At 36.5% G+C, this 18,011-nt stretch overlaps 7 protein-coding genes across 7 annotated transcripts; 4 read left to right on the plus strand and 3 right to left on the minus strand.

Moving 5' to 3' along the window:
- Positions 1-305: 305 nt before the first annotated feature.
- Positions 306-2,186, plus strand: DFA_03179 (RabGAP/TBC domain-containing protein; the record flags this gene model as incomplete). The annotated part of the gene is made up of 4 exons (XM_004362728.1): positions 306-1,012; positions 1,076-1,396; positions 1,502-2,038; positions 2,120-2,186. 4 exons carry the CDS (start codon positions 306-308, stop codon positions 2,184-2,186), a joined length of 1,632 nt encoding a protein of 543 aa, XP_004362785.1.
- Positions 2,187-2,537: 351 nt separating this feature from the next.
- Positions 2,538-4,438, minus strand: proS (prolyl-tRNA synthetase; the record flags this gene model as incomplete). Its single annotated transcript, XM_004362729.1, has 2 exons — positions 2,538-4,349; positions 4,403-4,438. 2 exons carry the CDS (start codon positions 4,436-4,438, stop codon positions 2,538-2,540), a joined length of 1,848 nt encoding a protein of 615 aa, XP_004362786.1.
- A 116-nt stretch (positions 4,439-4,554) lies between these two features.
- Positions 4,555-6,468, plus strand: DFA_03181 (uncharacterized protein; the record flags this gene model as incomplete). Its single annotated transcript, XM_004362730.1, has 2 exons — positions 4,555-4,987; positions 5,180-6,468. The coding sequence occupies 2 exons, from the start codon at positions 4,555-4,557 to the stop codon at positions 6,466-6,468; spliced, it is 1,722 nt and encodes a 573-aa protein (XP_004362787.1).
- Positions 6,469-6,647: 179 nt separating this feature from the next.
- Positions 6,648-7,391, minus strand: DFA_03182 (uncharacterized protein; the record flags this gene model as incomplete). The annotated part of the gene is made up of 3 exons (XM_004362731.1): positions 6,648-6,733; positions 6,803-6,990; positions 7,285-7,391. 3 exons carry the CDS (start codon positions 7,389-7,391, stop codon positions 6,648-6,650), a joined length of 381 nt encoding a protein of 126 aa, XP_004362788.1.
- A 625-nt stretch (positions 7,392-8,016) lies between these two features.
- DFA_03183 (uncharacterized protein) lies at positions 8,017-8,994 on the minus strand (the record flags this gene model as incomplete). The annotated part of the gene is made up of 1 exon (XM_004362732.1): positions 8,017-8,994. One exon carries the CDS (start codon positions 8,992-8,994, stop codon positions 8,017-8,019), a length of 978 nt encoding a protein of 325 aa, XP_004362789.1.
- Positions 8,995-9,865: 871 nt separating this feature from the next.
- On the plus strand, positions 9,866-14,989 carry DFA_03184 (uncharacterized protein; the record flags this gene model as incomplete). The annotated part of the gene is made up of 11 exons (XM_004362733.1): positions 9,866-9,904; positions 10,810-10,834; positions 10,866-10,992; positions 11,083-11,207; positions 11,299-11,457; positions 11,544-12,961; positions 13,241-13,280; positions 13,407-13,745; positions 13,817-14,071; positions 14,137-14,628; positions 14,730-14,989. The coding sequence occupies 11 exons, from the start codon at positions 9,866-9,868 to the stop codon at positions 14,987-14,989; spliced, it is 3,279 nt and encodes a 1,092-aa protein (XP_004362790.1).
- Positions 14,990-15,371: 382 nt separating this feature from the next.
- sec23 (putative transport protein) lies at positions 15,372-17,910 on the plus strand (the record flags this gene model as incomplete). Its single annotated transcript, XM_004362734.1, has 4 exons — positions 15,372-15,580; positions 15,692-16,766; positions 16,851-17,621; positions 17,701-17,910. The coding sequence occupies 4 exons, from the start codon at positions 15,372-15,374 to the stop codon at positions 17,908-17,910; spliced, it is 2,265 nt and encodes a 754-aa protein (XP_004362791.1).
- Positions 17,911-18,011: the final 101 nt, after the last annotated feature.

Here is an 18,011-nt window from a genome sequence, read left to right on the forward strand (position 1 = left end):
CTCATTCCCACTTACTGTCAAAACTTCTTTGCTCACACACACAAACAAACAAACAAACAAAAGAAAGATAGAGAGCAGAGAAGGATAAGCTGAAGTAAGTGTATGAAGGTTACTACCTACCTACCTACCCTCTTACGTAGCATTCACATTATCATACTTTAGTCAACCATTCAAAATTTGCCTCCTTTTAAGCACTTTGTACCAGTGTGTTCTACCTACCTTCCTTCACTCCTTCACTACCTGCCTACCCTTCACTACTTTGTTGTTGTTAGTACTAAGCAAAGATCATTATTATTATTATTATTATGAATAGTACCAACAGCACTAATAGTAACAACAACAACAACAACAACAACAACATTAACAACCATTCAAATAGTTTACAAGATAATAATAATAATAATAACTCTACCAGTACAAATAATAGTAACATGATAGAAATTATTGATCCAACAACAACAATACCGCAGCAACTTGAAATTGATCATCATGAAAGGATAAAGGATATAGATCCAATATTCTTATCAAGCGATGATAGCATTGGAAGAGGTGAAACAACAAATGGAACCATTGGAACTATCAATAGTTATATGGAATCTCTTCATCTTAATCGATCAAGTAAAGAAGGAGATGCCGATGATAAGTCTTCATTATCCTCTTCATCTTCATCTGTCATTTCTACAACACCAATCAATGGTATAACTGGTGCTGATTCTCCTTCTCTTGTGCCTGCTGATGAAACTACTACAACTACAACTACCACCACGACAACAACAACCAAACCAAACAAATCTTTGACTAGTACATTTGATCCACGTGATATTAACAATGACATAACAGCAGCACCAACAATTACAACTACTTCCACCACTGATTCCACTGTAGCAAACAATGGTAATAATAATAATAATAACAATAATAATACTTGTTTAAGTGTTCAAGGAGAAGGAGAAATGATTATCCTTACAAATGCACAAAGATTTCAAAGATCACCTATATTTAAAGCTTTAAAGTATGTTATTATTATACATAATAATGTAATTCCCCTTTTCTAATTTGTTTATTTATTTTTTAGACCTCCACCAATGAGAGAAAATGTTAATGGATTTCCAAAGATACCAAATATAACACATAAAGAGTTTATGTGGTTGGAACAGGTAATTAAATGGAGTAGATACGATAGTGAAGTCATTTATAAATTGTCTAGAATGGGAATTCCACCGAGAATACGTGGGTTCATTTGGAGATTGGCCAGCGGCGCAATCGAATTGGAAAGAAAAAACATTGGTGTCTATCAATTCTTTTTAACCAAGTCGGCAGAAGAATATGAATACAAGATATCAAAAGATATATCACGTACATTTCCAAAAATTGAATTATTTGCTCAAGAACAAGGGTACGTACGACAAAGAGAATAGAAATAATAACAAAAAAGAAAAGAGAATCATATAATCTTTTATTGACTCTTTTTTTTTTTTTCTTTTTTTTATCTATCATCTAGTCAAGTAACATTGTTTAATATATTAAAAGCATATTGTATATTAGATCCAATTATTGGGTATACACAAGGAATGACATTTATAGCAGCGATTTTAATGCACGAAATGGATGAAGTTGAATCATTTTGGGCGTTTGTATGCTTGATGAAGAATTATAAATTATCAACCATCTTTTCAAATGATCTAGCACTCTTGAGAGAGAATCTCTATGTCATTGATCGTTGCATTGAAACTGTCATGCCCAAACTCTTTTCTCATTTAAAAGAGGTTGGTGTCACTCCAGTTTTATTTGCTTCGGAATGGATATCGACACTCTTTACCTACAACTTTGAAATAGAAAGTAGTAAACGTATTTGGGATGTATTTTTCTTTGAAGGAAGATACTATCTCATTCGTGTAGTACTGGCAGTACTCCGTATCTACGAGAAACATCTAATGTCTTTACAATTTGAGGAATGTGTAGAATTCCTTAAAAAAGTTGGATTTTCAATTAATATTGATTATTTATTACAAGTTACCGATACTATCATTATTTCAACGTAGGTCATAGAATAATAATATAATATAGATAGGTAGATAGATAGATGAATTATTTATTTATTCCATTTTTTTTTTTTTAGGGAATTATTTACAAAATTTGAACAAGAATTTAACGATCCTGATGCTCCTCCAAGTGATTACTTTTAAACACAACTTTCCTAATAGTTTTTTTTATACAACAACAACAACAAACAACACAACAATAATAATATTATTTATGAATTCTATCCTATCGATTAATTATAAAACAATGATAATATTTCTGTTACAATCAAAACAAAAATCTCCCTCCCTCCTTCTCCTCCCTTCCAAATCCTACCTCTTTTATTCCATTTTAAAATAAAATACTGGAATATTAATTAATATCAATATACACATATAAACATACAGATAAATCTATCTCTATCAACTATTCTTTCTTTTTTTTTTTTTGTTTTTGATTTGATTAATAAATTGATTTAATTTATTTTGAAAATATAATGAAGAAATATAGTTTGTTTAATAACTTCTACCAAAGAGAGTCCATTTGGTGGCTTTGGATTCACAACCACAACCAAAACATTGAGTTTCTCCAGTGAGGGCTGGGACCTTTTTGTCGACATCTTCGACATTCAATGGAATACAGAGAGACTTGGCGGCACCAGTAAGACAGAAGCCCTTTTCAGACTCGGCCTTGTTCTTGGCGTTCTTGAGAGACTCTTCGTTGGAGACCTTTTTGATGTTTTCTTCACAGGCTGGAGCTTCACACCATGGGGCAAGGACGATATGTTTCTTGTCGAGTTCTGGAATGAATTCCTCCCATTTGGTAATGACAGAGACATTGTCGTTACGGGTCTTGGTGGCACGAGCCAAGAGGTTGGCTTGGATTTCGTCGAGGACAGCCTTGGTCTTGAGAGCGAGACCTTCTTCTGGCACAGAGAACTTGCCTTCCTTGCCTGGGACATCACGACGACAAAAGACGACGACCTTGTTGACGAGATCCTTTGGACCGATTTCAATACGGATGGGGACACCCTTGAGTTCCCAGTGGACGTGCTTGTCACGTGGACTGTAACCGGTACGGTTGTCGACTTGAGCACGGATACCGGCAGCTTGGAGGAGAGCGAGTACCTCGGCAGCCTTGTTGTCAATCTCTTCAGAACTAGTGTCCTTGAAGTAGAATGGGAGGATGACGACTTGGATGGGGGCGATACGTGGTGGGAGGACGAGACCGTTGTCGTCGCCGTGTACCATGACCATGACACCGATCGAACGGGTGGTCAAACCCCACGAGTTTTGCCATGCGAGTGCCTTCTTGCCATCGGTGTTTTCAAACTCAATGTTGAACATCTTGGAGAAGTTTTGACCGAGAGCGTGAGATGTGGCGGCTTGAATGGCACGTCCGTTGGATGGAATGAAACCTTCGATGGTCGAAGTGTAGAGACCACCGGCAAACTTTTCCTTTTCCGACTTGATACCCTCGACGACTGGAACGGCCAAGAGATCTTCGTAGACACGCTTGTAGAGACGGAGGATGTTGAACACCTCCTTGTCAGCCTCCTCTTTGGTGGCATAGACAGTGTGACCCTCTTGCCAGAGGAACTCACGTGATCTGAGGAATGGTACTGGACGCTTGAACTCCCAACGCACAACGTTGACCCATTGGTTGAGCTTGAGTGGAAGATCACGATGCGAACGGATCCAGTTGGCGTAGGCTGGGTACATGATGGTTTCAGAGGTTGGACGGATGGCGATTGGCTCACTCAACTCGCTTTGACCACTCTTGGTGACCCAAGCGACTTCAGGTGCAAAACCCTCAATGTGGTCCTCTTCGGTGGCGAGGGCCTTTTCAGAGACAAACAATGGGAAATAGGCGTTTTGGACACCGAGTTTCTTGATCTCGCCGTCAAAGAATCCTTGGATTTGTTCCCAGATCGAGTATGACCATGGACGGAGGATATAACATCCAGAGACGTCATAATAGTCGACCATCTCGGCTCTGGTAATGACGTTGGTGTACCATTCAGAGAAATCTTCCTCCTTGGCGACACCAGCACCGTTGAGCTTGTCCTTGGCCTCCTTACCACTGATTGGCTTGGCTACTACCTCTTTCTTTTCCTTCTTTTCCTTCTTTTCTCTCTTTTCTCTCTTTGGTGCAGCGTCTCCTCCTGCAGCAACTACTGGTGTAGCAGCAGCAGCTACTGGTGTTGCAGTAACTTCATTGGTGTTGGTGTTACTTTCAGACATTGTTGTTGTAGTAGTAGTAGAACTAAGTATTATAATATAATATATATGCTTTTGTTTTGAAATGAAACAATCAGTTATTGAGTACTAGAAACAATAATGATGAGAAGTAATATATAATATAATAAATATGAAGATACCTGAGATGAAGCGAATGTTGTCTTAAAAAGGAGCATTTCGTAGGGTTAGTTGAGAAAAAATTTGGTTATTGTTAAAAAAATTATAAAAAATTGGTTGGCTCATAGAGCTGGGAAGGGGTTTGCAATATAGTTGTTAATGAATACACACAATGATGTTTACGAGAAAGAATAGTCTTTTGAAATCTTCACTCACTCGAATAATCGAGTCAAACTATAATAGTGATAGTTCATCATCAACAACAAACAAACAACAAAAACAACAATGTATACATACATCATCATCTATCTGTAAATTAAATTATTCAACCTTTATAACATCACTATTTGATGTAAACAATCAATCTGCGTCGTTACCATCGACGACTACCATTAACAGACATATATACAACAACCATCACCAAAGAAAATATTGTTCAACAACAAATGAAAATGATCATAAAAAGAATAATAATAATAATGAAACAAAACAATTAGAGGAAGATGAAGTGGTCGAAGAAGAAGAAGAAGATGATGATAGAGTAGAGAATCCATACCTTTCAAATAAAGTATCAAGAGACTATGGAGTTAGATTATTGACCAATAATAGTAATTTTTTGGGTAAACAAAAGAATGAGATGGACCAAAAATGATGAAGAAAAGAAATGGGATTATGGAGGTACTATAAAAGCACAATTGGAATCAAATAATATATCAGGTTTGTATAATCAAAAATTATAATCAAAAAAATATTATTATACGTACTATTTTCTAATTTAATATTATTTCCAATATATTTAGATGATATCAAGAATCAAGATTATGATCAAGTAATGAAAAAGATAAAATCATTAAGAAAAAAGGTGATACCAATGGAAGAACAATTACAAATATTTAAGGATTTTGTTGAAAAGGAAGAGTTGGATGAAGCAGATTACTATTCAATCTCTGTCGAACAAGTTCAAAGATATCCAGATATGGATCGTCTCTTTTCATACTATAGTAATTCAATGATTACTATGCTTCGTGCATTGGTGCCCGAACAAAATATCTTGCCTTGGGAAATGGAAAGTTTACCCAAACTCAATGCCAGTGAAAATGAAAGCATTGCAATGGAATTTTTGCGTTGGTTTATTGAAAAGGAAGGTTTGGAACCAGAGGATTTCTATGGCTTGCCACAATCAGAACTTACAAAGTATGGTAAAATTGGTATCGACAATCGAAAGATGTTGGTAAAGTTGCTCAACAAAATCTATCCCGATTTCAACTTTAAGATGGTTCGGTTCCGTCCCGCCCCATTTGACGTTTGGAAGGAGCCAAATTTCGTGGCAGACATGAAAGAATACATTGTCGAGCATTTCAACATCACCGATCCAAAAAACGAATTTAAACATGTTAGAATCGATTCTGGGTACTTTATACCAAAACATCTTGTCCAGTTTTTGGGTACGTCCAAGTATGAAATAGCCAAAAAGCTGTGGCCAGAGATCCAGTGGGATCCATCCGAGTTTCCATCTATCTTGACCTACACGGACGAGGATCTCCAACTACTCAAGAAATCAGATCCATCTCACTACTTTGACATTATGGAAAAGAAGACGAAAAAGACAACCATACAGGATTTGGAAAAACACCGTGAAAAGGTCGATACTCTTAACCTGTCCCCTAGATTGGCACAGTATATGAAGAGTCAGATTGACGAGGCACTACTCAAAAGTGGAGTAAAGCCAAAAGACCAAGTCGATGTTGACGATGATAAATCACCACTCACCGTTGGTGAAGCACTCATCAAGATTCAAAGTCTAATCAATCGAAAGAACAATAGAAAGATGGCAGGGTTGTCCCCAACCAGAAAACTATTCGATAGTGTTGCATCAAACAATAGTGAGTTTGAACAATACCTCAATTCAATGTATCAACGACCAATCTATCAAATTCCAATCTCTTCCATCAACCAACAATTAATTGAAAGTTTAAAAGAGAAACAAAATAGTCAAGATAGTACTAGTGATATGATAGATCTTATTAAAAAGATTAAAACCAATATGGAATTAAATGCTGCAAATGCTCTTAAAAATAATAATAAATAGAATAATAATTATTATTCATAATCCATCCAAATATAATAATTATAATATTTAAAGTAATATTACAGCCTAGATATACACATAATATAATGTATCATATATCAGACTTTTTTTGTTTGCATTCTATTTTAGTTTCTATAATTCATGGTTGGTTGTTATTGTTATTGTTGTTATTAAAATTCTTATTGGTGTTGGAGAGCCTTTCTTTCCTCTACAAACTTCTTATAATCGATTTCTTGATTCGAGTAATATTTGCTGATATTGAGTTCTGTACAGAAGTGATTAAACCTTGATTAGTATATATCTTATTGATTGATTATCTGAATATGATAGTTACCCTTTCCTTCAGTTGGTACAACAGAGTGTGGACCAATGATATCTATGTCACCTGCTCTATACTTGTGAACCTTTTCGATTGGGTTCATTGCGAAACCAGCCTGTCTAAACTTTGCTACATTTTGTGGGAATCTTTCGTATCTAACCTTATCGTTGGCTGCATGTAATCTCAAATTCTTTGCAGTATATCTAATTGTTTATATAAGATAATAGAATGATTAATCTAAATGTTGCTATTCTTCTTTAAAACTCGAATCGAATCGAATGATGATCGACGAATGAACTAACTCTGATGATCAATCATTCAAAAGATAGTAGTTTATATCGTGCTGTTGTTGTTGTTGTTGTTGTTGTTGTAGCCTCGTCTGTATGTATTATTATCTCTGCTCTCGCCATTATTACTAATACTATTACTATTACTATTCGTCATTCATTCATTCGTTCATTGATCGATTCATTCATTCGTCGCATTTGATCACCTACATGAATTCAGTAGCAGTAATGATAGTATCTTGTCTCTTCTTTTTAATTTGTTCAACCAAAGCTAACTCTTGTGGAGTAAGTTGATAGTCGTATTCTTCGTTTGCCATCTTTCTGTAATTACTATATATTCTGTCTGACAAAAATGAACTGAGATATCTCTCTAAGCTGTAATTTCAGGTGCTCATCAATATCATAGTTTTTCAAAAATAAATTCGAAAAAAAAAAAAGATAATATTATATGTTTTCCATCAAACAAACAATATATATATATATATATTTGGATCAATCATTAATTGATATTAATAATTTTTGAATTCATTGGGATATCTTAATTATGAAATAATTTGACTTTTATGAAAAATAGAAAATAAATTATTTATTTATTTAATTGAAGTAGAAGTTGTAGTTTGTAGTATTATTATATGCTATGGTGTAGGTAGGTGAGTAGGTTGATGATTATTTTTTTAATTAAAAAAACTAATACTTTTTTTTTGGTGAGGATGAAATCGATATATATATATATTTTTTTTTGGGTTTGTTGAATATTGTTATACTGTGATTGGTGGATTGGTTGGGATTGGTTGATATGGTTTATAGGAATATATGCCCTTATTGATTATATACAGTGTGTGTGAATAATATAACTAGTTTGTTGTCAATTGACTAAACCAAACTAAATACTATTGTGATATGAATGATTATAGATGGATTAAAAAAAAAAAAAAAAAAGAATTATTTATAATTCGTGGTGGTGGTCGTGTGACCAAGATCCAGGGACATGAGATGTGAGAGTGATGGTAATTTACCATTCATTGACCATGGTGTCAGATTCTTTTTTGTGCTTGGAGAGGTTGGCAGATTAGAGAATGGTGACATCTTTTGAATATCTGGGAATATGTTGCCGAATGTGAATGAAGGATTGGTGGCAGCCTCATTGACAGGCGGCAGTGCGTTGGTTCGAGATTTGTTCAATATAATGGTCTGGATCTTTTTACCAACGGGCGTGGTTGGTGTGGTTTGTCCATCCTTGGTAACTGTCATTCCAACATTGGTTTGTGGTATCAACACACGAAACTTGTTTTCACGTCTGAATCTAGGTACTGATTGATTGGATGTTTGTTGTTGATCATTTACAGGTTGTTGTTGTTGTTGTTGATGTTGAAGAAATTGTTGTTGTTGTTGTTGTTGGATAATGAATGGTTGATTGGTGTCACCAACGTTGATTAGCTTGGTATCAGCTATTGCTTGCAGAATCGATGTTCCCGTGATTGGCATTGGGATACCCATTGCTTGGTGAAAATCCAATGGAATATGGTGTGATAGAGGAGGTTGTGGTGGTGGTGGCACATAGAAATGTTGGGGTGCAAGGGGCATGGGAGATTGTTGGAGTAGTTGAGGAGGGAGTTGTTGTGGAAAGAACTGAGGTTGTTGTAATAGTGGAGGAGGTTGTTGTTGTTGTTGTTGAATGACCGGCATCATTGGAGGGGCAAGTGGTTGAGGTTGTTGTTGTTGTAAAAGTGGAGGAGGGGGAGGTTGGATGACTGGAGTTGACGATGGAACGACAGCAGATGGAGGAGATCCAATCGCAACTGACGACGTACTCTGGATAGGGTGTGGGATGGGCTGTCCAGCAGTTGAAGAAGTTAGAGGAGGTGGTGGAAGATGAGGAAGAGGTGGAGGAGCAAGAGGTGATCCTCCATACGATGACATTGGATACGGAGGGATGTTGATGGGTGAGTGGATAAACTGCTGGTGGTTCATAGGTCCATATGGACTAACGGGAACACCACACAAATACGGTGATTGTCCAGGACTGGAAGTGTAGGGAGACGAGGGTGTTGACATTGGTGATGGAGCCGGACTGTAGTTGCTGTTGATACTACTCGACGAGTTGGCACCGGCATTCGCGGCCATGGTAGCTTTGGGTGTCTGGACTGGCGACGAGGGGACCGATGGCTGGGCGTTGGCGGTAGCCGCAGCCTGTTGCTTTTCAATCAAGTTCTTTCGGATCTGCTTCTTTTTCTGTCTCTGTTGTTTGTTGTTGTTTCGACGCTCAACAAGTAAATTGTGCAGGTGTTGATAATACATGGTCTGGCTCTCGTTCATTTCATTCTTTGAATAGTTGATGAAGTTCATTTTTCACTTTCCATATCGCGTGTTGAAAAAAAAAAAAAAAAAAACCAGCGGTTTGAAAAAGATATTTTTTTTTGATTGATGGAAAGTTTGAGTTAAATTAAAGTTGGGAAAAAGATAGAGGGAGAGAGTAAAGTGATAGAGTTGGGATGATTGATTAAAAAAGATAGTTAGTAACTATGAATGTTGTGAAGGAATGGTACACCTAAAACTTGATATACATACTTTGATATAAAAATACAAGTAATAATAATTATGAGATATTAAATTAATTGACTATGAATGTATGTGTGCGAGTGTGATGTACACAACCCTATCTATCTAAGGGTTGATGTATGTGTGTGTATGTTGGTGGTTTAGATATGATTGATTGATTATTTATATATATATCTGAAGAGTGTGTATGTTCTTAATTTTCATTTGATGATGCATGGTTGATGGTTTATAAATGATCGATCCTTGGAGAGTCGTGGTCAGAGCGATTATAGTAGATTGACTTTTTAGGATCGCCTCCACAAAAAAGACATCCCCATACCATGCTCTAAAATAAACACAAGGCTTTCTTGCGAAGCCGAAATTAGTGTCAATTTTTAAAAAAAGAGTGTGGGGTGCCCCAATCAAAAAAAATGTGTCAAATTTTAGAGTTGATTGGGGCTGTCACGCTATTTTTAGAGCCTAAAAATAGGATAGACAGAGTATAGTTATAGAATTGGTCTTATTTTGTGTCGTTTGAACATCTACTTGCGAATGATCTTGAATTAACTTGATGTTAGCAGTATACATCAACGCGACATTTGGCTTTTGGGCAACCGGTGTTCTAAAATTGACCTCAAACAAGACACCTCTTATGCTACTATACCCTATTACTTTTACTTACTTTTCAAAAGGTGTCGTTTGTCGATACTCGTAATGTACTTGTCCTTTGATCGATGGATCATGTCCTTTTGACTTTTGTTGTTCTTGTTCGGAGATTAATTACCTTGTTGTTGGTTGTTGTTGTTGTTCGATTGAACTACAACTCTATCAATTTAATTAATTAACACAAGAAGGATCTTGACCTTTTGTGATTTGTCATCGTAGTACTGCTATGACCCTCCCATGTCCCTTTTCGACCTATCTTGTATCTTGTAAACAAACAATTTAATTTAAAAAGGCAAGTGTGCTTGTTTTGCTAACACTTTAAATAAAACATAATACAAATAAATATAACAATAATTAAATAAATAACTAATTATCTCTACATTTAAATAAAGATAGATAGATATATAGATAGTTAAATGTATTATTTAAAATATTAGGTGTGATGCATGATCGATCCATGACGATGAGCGAGAGATAATGTGGATACCATTTTTGACCCTTATGAGCAAAAAATATTTATTTTTTCATAAGATTGATTACAAAGAGAGAGATAATAGTAATAGATATATAATATTTATTATATAAAGGAATGAGTAATCATAGAGATGAAGACGACGAGGAAGAAGAAGAGGTAGAGGAATTCGATGTCGATTTGGGCAACAATGAATCATTTCTAGATACTCTTGTTAATCAAGAGACACGCAGAAGACCAAAGTATGTAGAGAGACCAGTATTACTACTGTAGAGAGATAGATATATATATATCTTACTAATCTCATTCTTTATTTATTATAAATAATATAGTCAATCACCAGTATTTGGTTATATTTATTCACCGAGATGTATGAGAGGAGCAGGCTTGGTCATTGGTATAATAGCTTTGTTATTCTCTGCAGTATTATTATCTATATCCTTTTCAGATTTAAATAGTATGTATATACCCAAATACAAATACAATACAAATACAAACTATACAATTATATTAATTGGTTGTCCTCATTATTATTATTATTTAAATAGAAACAAATGATAATAGTTCAGATGACACTGCAATAGATTTCACAAACAAACTACCGTTGTGGGTATTAAACAACATCGATATAACAAGAATCAAATCAAATGTACAGTATTTATCAAGTGATTTATTAGAGGGAAGAGCACCTGGAACAAGAGGTGAAGGTTTGTATTCGAACAACAACGACAACAATATATTATAAATCATATATATATATATTGATATTAATTAATTAATGATTTTAATTTAGAATTAGCAACATTATTTATTCAATCACAATATCAATCAAGTTCGATTGAACCAATGGGAGAAAATGGAGGTTATTTTCAAAATGTAAATTTATATAGTATCAACAATATAACAACGACGTCATTGAATTTCAGTGCATCGGACAAGAGTCCAGTAAACTTGACCTACTTGACCGACTTTGTAACGTCGACAGAGATGCAAGAGAGTAGTATATCATTGTCACAGATATCAGTTGTTTTTGTTGGCCATGGAGTAAGCTCAAAGGAGATGCAGTGGGATGACTACAATTCCACGACCGTCTCGGTCAAAGGCAAAATTGCTATGATTTTATTGGGTGCACCAGAATCGTTTAACAGCTCGGCAACTGCCTACTTTGGACGAAAAGATTATAAACTGTCTGCTGCAAGAGACCATGGTGCAGTCGGTGTTATACTCGTACATACAGACGCGACCTATGGGTATCCGTGGCCATACGTACAGTCAAAGGCATCAGACACCAAATACATGCTTCAAGAGGCACCCCAGCAATTGCAAGTCGTTGCCATGGTCAATGAAGCAGCTGCCAATAAGATCATTGATCAATCGGCCGATCCGACACATCTAAAGGGCTGGCAGGTACGCGCTGGCGACAGTGCATTGGCCAAACTGTTTTTACCGTTTGATATTGGTCTTTTGGTCAGTTTTGATTTGGATTGTGTAGGGTCAGCGGTGGTTGGAAGAAATGTGATTGGTGGGATTGTCGGCGACAAGAATCCCGACCAGGTAGTCATCGTCATGGCACATCACGACCACCTCGGTATGAAGCAGTCGACTGTGCCAGGCGGCGCACCAACCATCTACCACGGAGCAGTCGACGATGCAAGTGGAGTGGGTATCCTGCTGGAGCTGGCCAATATCCTCGGGTTGTACAACAAGGTTGCCTCAACCAACACGTTTTCACAGGTTGGCTTGATATCGCCGCCAGACCGCACCATACTCTTTGTCAGCACGACGGCCGAGGAAGGTGGGCTGCTTGGCGCAAAACACTTTCTCTCTGCATTTAACAAGACCAAGCAGATTGTTGCAGTCATCAACTATGACGGTGCCAACGTGCTCAACGAGACACTAGACATTGTCAGCGTTGGAATGGGCCTGTCGCCCGACCTCGACCTCTTTATCAGCACTGCAGCCGACGATGAAAATAAGATGATCGTCACCCAGGATCCCCTCCCCCAACTCCACCTACTCTACCGAAACGACGCACTTGTGTTTTTACAAAACCAGATCCCTTCGGTCATGTTGTCAATGGGCACACGTTTCAAAGGCATGATGAACGACACCTACTACCAGGCAGTCATCACCGACTACTTTACCAATGTCTATCATACACCAGCCGATATTGTCAAGCCCGAATACACATTCCTCGGAGCGGTTCAACAAGTTAAAATCACTGCTAGACTATTGTACTATCTAGCCAACAATATTCATTTCATGCCATTATTTTCTCATCCTTTATTTTCAAATGGAATTTAATTCAATAAAAATAATAATAATAATAAATATTGGTTAATAATAATAATAATAATAATAATATTTAGTTAATAATAAAGGAATGGAATATCTATATAGGTATGAGTCATGACATTAATGAGTCATTGATAAGGGAGATATCGATCGTGATCTTTCGAAATTTCCTTCCTTATTTTTGATTTTTCTAAGTCGGTAATTTGGGATTGGGGTCGTTTCCTATATCCATCTTGTAGTTTAGGGGTTCTCTCTATTGACTGGTGATCATGAATGTACACCCACCTCATCATTACCATCTCGTATACCACTAGTGGTTAGTATAAAAAAAAAAAGTGAGGTGGGTAATTCATTATACTAGTTTCTTTTGAGAATCAAATAGATAATAATAATAGTACTATGAATCATAGTACTGATGATAATATTCCAATGGAGGTTATTAAAGATCAACAAGTTGAAAGGAATAAAATGGAGGAAGGAGAAAACAAGAGAAATGAAGATTTTCAACCAGTATCATTAGATTCTAGTCAACTTGATCAATCCAACACCAACAATAATGTTAAATATCAAAAGAGACAACTTTTAAAAAAGAGAATTATCGGTCTAAGTATTGTATTATTAATTACTACTGTTAATACTACATCAAGTGAATTATCACAATACATTTTAGTAAATGATTATTATAAACCTTTTTTAATGAGTATGTTATCAATCCATCATTGAAATAATATTAATATTAATAATATTTATCTTTTGTTTTTCTACTACTAGTTTACTATAATATGATATGGTTAATTTTAGCATTACCAATTGAATTGGCAGTATTCTATGGCAAACATATTAAAAATAATAGTAATGAACCTTTGATACAAAGTTTACATCGAGAATTCTTGATTGACAACAAGGTAACACTTAAAACAGTTGCTTGGGTAACCTTTTTAATGTCAATTCTCTACACTGGTCTAAATTATATTTGGATATTAGGTTTACCATTAACTGAAGTTAGTACTTCAAATGCTCTCTTTCGTAAGTTGGAAATAATCATAATTGAAAAGAATATATTCTAACAAGCATATCATTTACTTTTTTAGAATCAGCAACTATATACGTATTCTTTTTATCGATATGGATATTAAAAGAGAAACCTACGATTCTTAAAAGTGTATCGGTAATCTTTTTCATTGCCGGAGTTGTTGGTATATTGTTGGCTGATAGAGCTTCATCGGTTGGTGCCTATGAATTCCCAGATGCTGTAAAGGGAGATATTATGATGGTGGCAGCAGCAGCATTGTATGGAGTATGGCAAGTATTAACTGCCAAGTTCCTCGTTGACAAGAATAGAACCATGGTTCATAGCTACATTGGATTGATGGGTTTCTGGTGTTTGTTGTTTGGTATCCCAGTACTTTTAGCACTACATTATTCTGGTTACGAAACATTTGAAATGCCAACCACATCTAGATCGGCAGGTCTCATTTCAGTGAGTGCATTCCTAACATTTACAGCCAATTATCTAATTAATTGGGGTCTTTCATTGGTATCACCGTTGGCCGTCAGAGGCGCTGAATTATTAATCATACCAGGTAACTACATTCAACCAATAATAATAATAATAGTAATAGTAATACTATACAATCATCCTAATAATCATTATCTATCTATTATCTATTATTATTATTTGTAGCTACATTACTATTTGATATCTTTGTCAAAAAGGTTGTATTCCCAGCCATTTCAATACCAGGGTTCCTCTTTATTATCTTTGGATTCCTTATTATGATGTTTGTCGAGAATATCCAATTAAAGAGAAGACAAAGGACAAAGCATCAACAGCAACAGAGCCACCAAAGAATGTCTAGTCTTGATGTCGACAATACAGACAACACTAATCCTCCTACATTGTCGCTCAAAATAATCAACTTTATGAGAAGAAATCTTGTCTAATCCAACCTTGAATACTCTACACTACTGTACTGTATACAGTCACTATGATATAAATAAATCGCGATTACTCTTATGAATGTTATTATTACTATACTTTACAAGATAAGGAATGAATGTACTTGTGTGAGTCAGCAAAGGGAAAGGTCAACATCTTTTTTTTTTTTTTTTTTTTTTTTTTTCAGCCCCTTTGAGAGTGAAGTTCTTGTTTATTGATCAGTAGCCTTTTATTTTCTTGTATTGTATTGTCATCGTCATCTAGTCATCTTTATTTATATATATATTTCAATCACAGATAGAATAAGATAGATAAGATAGATAGAGAATAGAAGTAAAAAGACAATCATAATAATAATAATATAGATAGATATAAATATATATAATAATGGACGCCATTTATCAATCAGAAGATGTTGATGGAGTTAGATTCTCATGGAATGTATGGCCAACTAGTCGTGTCGAAGCAACCCGTAAGTTGCTAGTACCATTAGGTGCCATGTACACACCAATGAAACAAAATCAAAATACTCTTCAAGTACCATACCCTCCACTACATTGCAAGGGTTTATGTACTGCTGTTTTAAATCCTTTTTGGTAATGATCATATGATTTGATGATATGATGATGAATTAGATGGGGATAGGAATACCTATACATTTGTTATATATATATACTTATACTTTTTTTACTTTATACTTTTTTTAGTACTGTAGCACCACCATATAGAACATGGGTATGTCCATTCTGTTTACAACATAATCAATTCCCACCACATTACAATGGATGTATTACCGATACTAGCAGACCAAGTGAATTGTTACCAAATGCTTCGACGATCGAGTATTTGTTGCCAACTAAAGAGTCGGCACCACCCATCTATTTATACATTGTTGACACTTGTCTACCAGATGATGAGTTGCAAAAGTTGATTGATTCATTGACCATGTCGTTGTCATTGATTCCAGAGAACAGCTATGTCGGTTTGATCACTTTTGGATCGATGGTGCAAGTGTACGAGCTCGGTTTTACCGCCTGTCCCAAGAGTTATGTGTTCCGTGGTAATTCGCAGACTGCATTCAAGGCAGCTACATTGCTCGACAAGCTCGGCGCACCTGAAACACTCAATCTTGCCAGCAAGCGTTTCCTCGTGCCCGTAGGCGAATGCGACGACTCGTTGACAACTATTTTGGAGGAGATCCAAAAGGACCCATGTCGTGTGCCATCGGACCGTCGTCCACAACGTGCCACCGGTATTGCCTTCTCGATTGCCTCATCACTCTTGCAGGCTGTTGCCGAGCAAGCACCACACACCAAGTTGGCAGCTCGTGTCATGGCATTTATCGGCGGTCCCGCAACCGTCGGTGTTGGCATGGTTGTTAGCGACGATCTCAAGGAGCCAATCCGTTCGCACCACGATATCGTCAAGAACAAGGCCAAGCACACCACCAAGGCATACGCCCACTACAAGTCGGTTGCCGAGCAGGCTGTCGCAGCCGGTCACGTCATTGACATCTTTTCGTGCTCGCTCGACCAGGTCGGTCTCTATGAAATGCGTGAGATGGTCAAGTTGACCGGTGGTTTCATGGTGCTTGCCGATGGTTTCTTCCATCCCATGTTCCAACAATCCTTCCAGAAAATATTCTCGCGTGACCCAGACCACCAACTCAACGTCGGCTACAATGCTGACATCCAAGTCACAACCAACCGTTACCTCAAGATATGTGGTGCTATTGGCCATGTATCATCTTTAAATGTTGCTTCTCCAAATGTTTCTGAAAATGTTTGTACATCCCAAAAACAAAAAAAAAAACAAATCAAATCAAATTATCAACTAACATTTAAATATTTATTTTTATACTCTTAGGAAATAGGTATTGGTGGAACATCAAGTTGGAAGGTATGTGGATTAGATCAAAATTCTACATTTGCATTCTATTTTGAAATTGCCAATCAACATAATAACGCTATTCCAGTGGACCAACCGGGATTGATCCAATTCACCACCACCTATCAAAACGGACAGGGTAAGCGTATCATGAGAGTAACTACTGTGCGTCGTGAATGGGCTGATCCAAGCGCCACCATCTCTACATTGGCCAATGGATTTGATCAAGAAACTTCTGCCGTGCTCATGGCACGTCTCGCCGTTTTCAAGGCCGAGACTGAGGAGTTGCCCGACATTACCAGATGGCTCGACAAGATGTTGATTCGTCTCGTCTCGAAATATGCTGATTTCCGCAAGGATGATCCTCGCTCATTCAACTTGGCTCCCAACTTTGCCATCTATCCACACTTTATGTTCCATTTGCGTCGTTCCAACTTCCTCCAAGCCTTTAACAACTCGCCTGACGAGTCGTCATTCTATCGGTTCATGTTGAATCGTGAGAATGTATCCAACTCTCTCATCATGATTCAACCAACACTCGAACAATACTCTTTCAACGGACCACCAGCTCCAGTCGTCTTGTCTGCCACCTCCATCTCTGCCAACACTATCCTCCTCCTCGATACTTTCTTCCACGTTTTAATTTTCCACGGAGAAATGGTTGCAAAATGGCGCAAGGAAGGTTACGATAAGGATCCACAACATCAAACTTTTAGAGATTTACTTGCTGCTCCAAAGGAAGATGCTAAAGTATGTAAATCAAAAAAAATATTCATCTCATCAAAAAAAGTTATTAATTCTCTTTTTATTATTTTCTTTTATTTTCTAGAATATTTTAAAGGATAGATTCCCATATCCACGTTATATTGATTGTGATCAACATTCAGGTGAAGCTCGTTTCCTTTTAGCTACTATTGATCCAAATCTTACCCATGTTAGTAACCCACAAGAACAAGGTAATGGTGAGGTTGTTTTCACAGATGATGTCAATCTCCATGTCTTCTTGGAACATTTGAAGAAGTTTGCTGTTCAATCCTAAACACAACTCAAACCCAATTTTTATTTCAATTGGCTGGATTTATTCAATATCCTTTATCAAGGTATCTGAAAACCCAAACAATAAATTTAAAAACAAAAGTA

This window comes from Cavenderia fasciculata, assembly GCF_000203815.1.
Source record: "Cavenderia fasciculata unplaced genomic scaffold Scf_Dfasci-G-b-205a01.r1-3, whole genome shotgun sequence".
NCBI classification, from domain to species: Eukaryota; Evosea; class Eumycetozoa; order Acytosteliales; family Cavenderiaceae; genus Cavenderia; species Cavenderia fasciculata.